This window comes from Monopterus albus, unplaced genomic scaffold (genome assembly GCF_001952655.1).
Source record: "Monopterus albus unplaced genomic scaffold, M_albus_1.0 scaffold77.1, whole genome shotgun sequence".
NCBI classification, from domain to species: Eukaryota; Metazoa; Chordata; class Actinopteri; order Synbranchiformes; family Synbranchidae; genus Monopterus; species Monopterus albus.
Window position 1 is genome coordinate 571,469 of NW_018127957.1, and position 4,726 is coordinate 576,194.

Genomic DNA, 4,726 nt, shown 5'->3' on the forward strand with positions numbered 1-4,726 from the left:
GGTTCAGCACTTAACACTGCTCTGTTACACAGTGCTACATCAAGTAGATAGTAATAGTTGTGATCACGTGAACAAGACCACACATGACTACACCCAGCTGTAACTGAGTGTGGTTAGGAGCACAACAGATTCGAGCCTCTATCTGTTATATAAATTATTCAGTGTATTTCACCGACTGTGTTTCAGTCTAATTAAATAATAACAACAAAAACCGTGGCCTGAACAGAAACTTGGTGAAATATCTTTAGCTATCGTTATCTTTGACCTTTTCAGACCAGCCAGTTAAGGTTTGTATGTGTCTTCTCTTCAGTACATAGACTCGGCATCTTTGGAGCCGAGCACTCTGCAGGAGGAACCGGTGAAATACCACGAGGCATGGCAGAAACTCTGCAGTGCTGAGTGAGTGCTGAGGTCCACTTTATGCAAGTAAAATAGTCTGAACATTAAATCTGTCATTTCATCAACTGTTCTTTTGTTTCCTTCTCTCCTAGTGGCATCCTGGTTCCAGGAGGGTTTGGCATCAGAGGAACTGAAGGGAAGATGCACGCCATCAACTGGGCCAGGAAACAGAAAAAACCTTTTCTTGGTATGGAACAGCTGATTACTGTCATGGCTTTACACTAAACACTACCTTTCTTCAGACCTAATGCAGAGAAAAGTGTTTTTACAACTCTGCCATAGTGTAATGAATAGCTGCATTGATGAACACGCTACCTGTCCGCAGGTGTGTGTCTTGGAATGCAGCTGGCTGTATGTGAATTTGCCAGGAATGTGCTGGGCTGGAAAGGTAATATAAATGCTGTTTTTATTAAGGAAAACCTTTTATTGAATAGTTTAAAGCAACAACTGATTGAATGCCTTTTGGTTTTGCTCATAGATGCCAATTCAACTGAATTTGACCCAGAATCAAAGCATCCCGTGGTAAGTGTTTTTATAGTGAGAACTTATCTAAATCTGGAACGATCGAGACCTAAAAGGTGAATTGAAATAAAATTCTCACTTTAACCTCTGCAGGTGATCGATATGCCAGAACACAACCCTGGACAAATGGGTGGCACTATGAGGCTAGGGAAGAGACGGACTATTTTCAAGACTAACAGCAGTGTATTGCGTAAGCGGAATTTTCAGTTCATGTTCAACCAGTAGTTGATGTTTTTGCACCTGCACTGTGCTTACAGCTGTTCCACATTCCAGGCAAGCTTTATGGAGATGCAGAACATGTAGATGAAAGACACAGACATCGGTTTGAGGTATGTTAAGGTCTCAGTTGGTCAGCAGAAAAACCTTTCTTAGTGGATTTTTAAACAGTTTGTCATCCTTGTACAGGTCAATCCTGACTTGAAAAGTCACTTTGAAGACAAGGGCTTCCACTTTGTGGGTCAAGATGTGGAAGGGGAAAGGATGGAGGTTGTAGAGCTGGATGGTATGGAAAATGAAACATTAGCTTTTTATTTATTTTTTTTTAGGGGGTGTGTCAACAATTCCACTGCTTCCTTTTACATAGTTTAAGATTTCAGTCTCTTTCAGATCATCCATATTTTGTTGGAGTGCAGTACCATCCCGAGTTCACCTCTCGCCCCATAAATCCATCACCACCCTACTTGGGTTTGCTGCTGGCTGCTGCCGGGAAGCTGCAGAGCTACTTACAGAAGGGCTGTCGTCTGTCTCCACGGTAAATATGTCTGAACTTAATACATGCCAGTGCAGACATCCCCCCTCCCCCCACATTAATAACTGTATTTCCTTTGGACACAGGGACACATACAGTGATGGAAGCGGCAGCAGCACCCCAGATTCTGAAATGGCAGAAGATTGCCTTCCATCTCAAATGAATGACTTAGGTATAGTAGACAACTTTAGTATTTCACTTTACAAAACATCATACATGGTAGTAATTCATGTTTTCCCCACCTGTTGCAGCCAGTTCTGGACTTGATGGAAGCGGACTACATGGTCGCTGATCAAAGATCATGGCTGATTTTCAGTCTAGGTAGCACTGACTACAGGCAGCTATGAAGTGAATTACAGAGATGGGCTGCTTCTGACAGCCTGGCTGTAGCTTAAACAGCCAGGCTTAGGCCTTAATGTTTGTTGGTATGCAGATTTGTCACCTACTACTGCTGTTGTGGCTTTATTGCAGCTTTAAAACGAGCTCTGATGTACTATATAATAAAAGGGGTTTTATTACAATTAATGGCAATTGTTTAGACTCATTCTCCCCATAAAAGCAGGTCAAAACCATTTACATACAGTACAGCACACACACTCCTATATTACTGGGCCAAAAGGTGCCACATGCAGCTGAGGTTTATTGTATTTGGTCAAAACCATTTACATACAGCACACACTCACTCCTATATTACTGGGCCAAAAGGTGTGGGTTTAATTACTCATTTTACAGACACTTAATATATACAGTACTCAGATGTCAATTTACTGAAAGCCCATAAATCCAGTAGTCAACACCTATAATCAACATTACCACAAATTTACAGTCAAAGTTTATTTGTATTCAGTGAATATAAATTGACCCAATATTACATCTTGCTATAAGTGCCATTATTCCCCGCATCATCTGTACACTTTCATGCTTCGGATTCCAGTCAGTAAGACCATTGAGCGTTTGGCCTCCAGCAGTTCACCCCTCCTATGGATGGCCTCCAGCAGTTCACCCACATGGGTATAGATTCCACTCAACTTGGCAGGCTGCTCACCAACATGCAAAAAACAAAACAAAAAACCCAATTAGTACAATTCAAGAACCTTTCCTAAAGATGCTGCATGGGGCTGATCTCAGCCCCATATCCGCAAGTTTCATCCAACAGTCACTCTATTAAGTGGTCATCATAGATCAGATAAACCTCAGCAATGAGATGGTGTTGACATACACACCTACAGAAGACAGGAAGGCGAGCGCCTGTACATCCCAAGGACAGACATTTTATCATTAGTAGAGTGATACCTAGAAGAAACACATGGTTGGAAACAAACATCTGTTAACAGCTTAATTGTTTGTGAATGCTGAACTAACAGGCTATGGTGTAGGACAGCTGAGTGGCTGCTAGTGGCACAAATGGCCACAACAGTCAAAGACCACCCTATTTTCTTGCATGCACTTGGAGAACCTAGAGCTACAATCAAGCCCAGGTCCTTAGGATAGCATGCTCTAACTTTTGGACTCCATCTAGCGGGGAGAGAAGCAAGTTACCTTGCCTGAAGCCGTCCTAATTCGGTCACATCTGGTCAGCCCTGATGATCACCTGAAGGAAGCACCATTTTATTAATGCATTTCCGATCAGTCAATCCTTCCTCAGAACTTTTATAAATGTGGCTCAGTAAAATAAAATCTCAATCAAGCCTAATTTCAGTGAGGGCAAGTGTGTCATCACAGCCAGGACTATTTTTTACTGAGGGGTGGTTCAAAAACTTACCTCCATGTGGCGCCGTTGTGCTCATATTTTATCCGTTCTATGTTCACACCACTGTAGAAAGATGAGTGAAGAGTTAAAACAGAAGACTTGACACTGCAGATAATTTGATCCGTCATTAACCATGTTTTAGACCAATGTCCTTCCCCTAAATGTTGCTGGACCAGTTACTTTCAAACTGAGCAGCGACCGTCGGTGAAAGTCTTCTTCTTGGCTTCCGTTTGACCGCTCACTGCTATATGAGCATGAACGGCTTCGATAGGAGCCTGTCATATACATCATCGCTAGTATGAAGTCCTCAGAGAACAGCATACCTGATTTCTGTGCTGAGGATGACCCGATCCATTTTGGTTTGTACCTGTGAAGAAACAATATGACGGTTCTCAGAAGGGACTTTTATAAAAATCACTAAGAATTCAGAGATAGAAAAAGGGTTTGTCACGTAAAGTTGAATAGCGTTAATAAAACGCTGTCTCTCCCAACATCTTTGTTCACAGAAACTACATTTTACGCGAAATGTTTTCACTGTTACAAATTGCCATTTTACTTCAACTTTTGACAGATTGGTTCCACTGTCTACTACTACAGACTTCACAGTACACTGCAAATCTAAAGTCTCCAGAGAATGCAGATCACCTAAAGGCATCGCCTGGTAAGAACCCTTGTTGTCCCAAATATTAACGCTAGCACAGAAATAAAAGGCAATAGTTTTGAGGTGCAATATGAGAAACGTCTTTCAAGCAAGAGTTGGAAAGGGCCCAGCCACGTGGTTCACGCGCATTGAACGATAGCTATGCCGCTAACCTTTAGTTTCAGGCTAAACCGGGCAAAACACTCCTAAACTACAAATCGTACCGCGTAATGCGGTTTAAAGATAACACACAAGAATGAACACTGTGTTTTTCCAAGTTAAACTGGGTTAACACTCCCTGCATGGCTATAGCAGGCTACATCTTCCCATATACATAAAGCTAGTTTGCTATCCTGCTAGCACAGTTTGCATTCCTTTGGCTAGCCAACCACTTGTTAATATTAGCTAATTCTAATCTTCACAGGTCGCAGGCATAATATATACGTAACTAAACATACTTGTTAATATTAGCAAATTCTAATCTTCACAGGTCGCAGACACTAAAATTATGCAGGCATAATATATACGTAACTAAACACAAAACTTAACAATAAACACTAGTTGAGGCCCTACCGAGTTTAACGATCGACTCATCTCGATTGTCTGGGAAGACCTCAAAAGGAGACAGCATTAGCTCGCCGCTGTTATATTAACCAGCACCAACCAG

General features: G+C 41.8%; 2 protein-coding genes across 3 annotated transcripts in view; both read left to right on the top strand.

The window, feature by feature from the left end:
- The window catches only part of ctps1a (CTP synthase 1a), a 15,071-nt gene extending 12,921 nt beyond the window's left edge, over window positions 1–2,150 (top strand). Inside the window, exons 10-19 of one of the 2 annotated variants that reach the window (XM_020606417.1) lie at window positions 311–399; window positions 492–586; window positions 725–787; window positions 878–921; window positions 1,015–1,111; window positions 1,195–1,250; window positions 1,327–1,423; window positions 1,528–1,672; window positions 1,756–1,841; window positions 1,921–2,149. In XM_020606417.1, coding sequence (XP_020462073.1) covers window positions 311–399; window positions 492–586; window positions 725–787; window positions 878–921; window positions 1,015–1,111; window positions 1,195–1,250; window positions 1,327–1,423; window positions 1,528–1,672; window positions 1,756–1,841; window positions 1,921–1,961 — 813 coding nt within the window. In that variant the 3' untranslated portion in view covers window positions 1,962–2,149. Of the gene's footprint in view, window positions 1–310; window positions 400–491; window positions 587–724; window positions 788–877; window positions 922–1,014; window positions 1,112–1,194; window positions 1,251–1,326; window positions 1,424–1,527; window positions 1,673–1,755; window positions 1,842–1,920 lie in introns of both variants that reach the window. The other variant, XM_020606416.1, reaches the window with a different exon arrangement.
- Window positions 2,151–3,717: 1,567 nt separating this feature from the next.
- LOC109963701 (ras-related protein Rab-39B-like) overlaps window positions 3,718–4,726 on the top strand; it is a 6,875-nt gene continuing 5,866 nt past the window's right edge. The window contains exons 1-2 of the mRNA XM_020606440.1: window positions 3,718–3,778; window positions 3,885–4,080. Coding sequence (XP_020462096.1) covers window positions 3,718–3,778; window positions 3,885–4,080 — 257 coding nt within the window. The remainder of the gene's footprint in view (window positions 3,779–3,884; window positions 4,081–4,726) is intronic.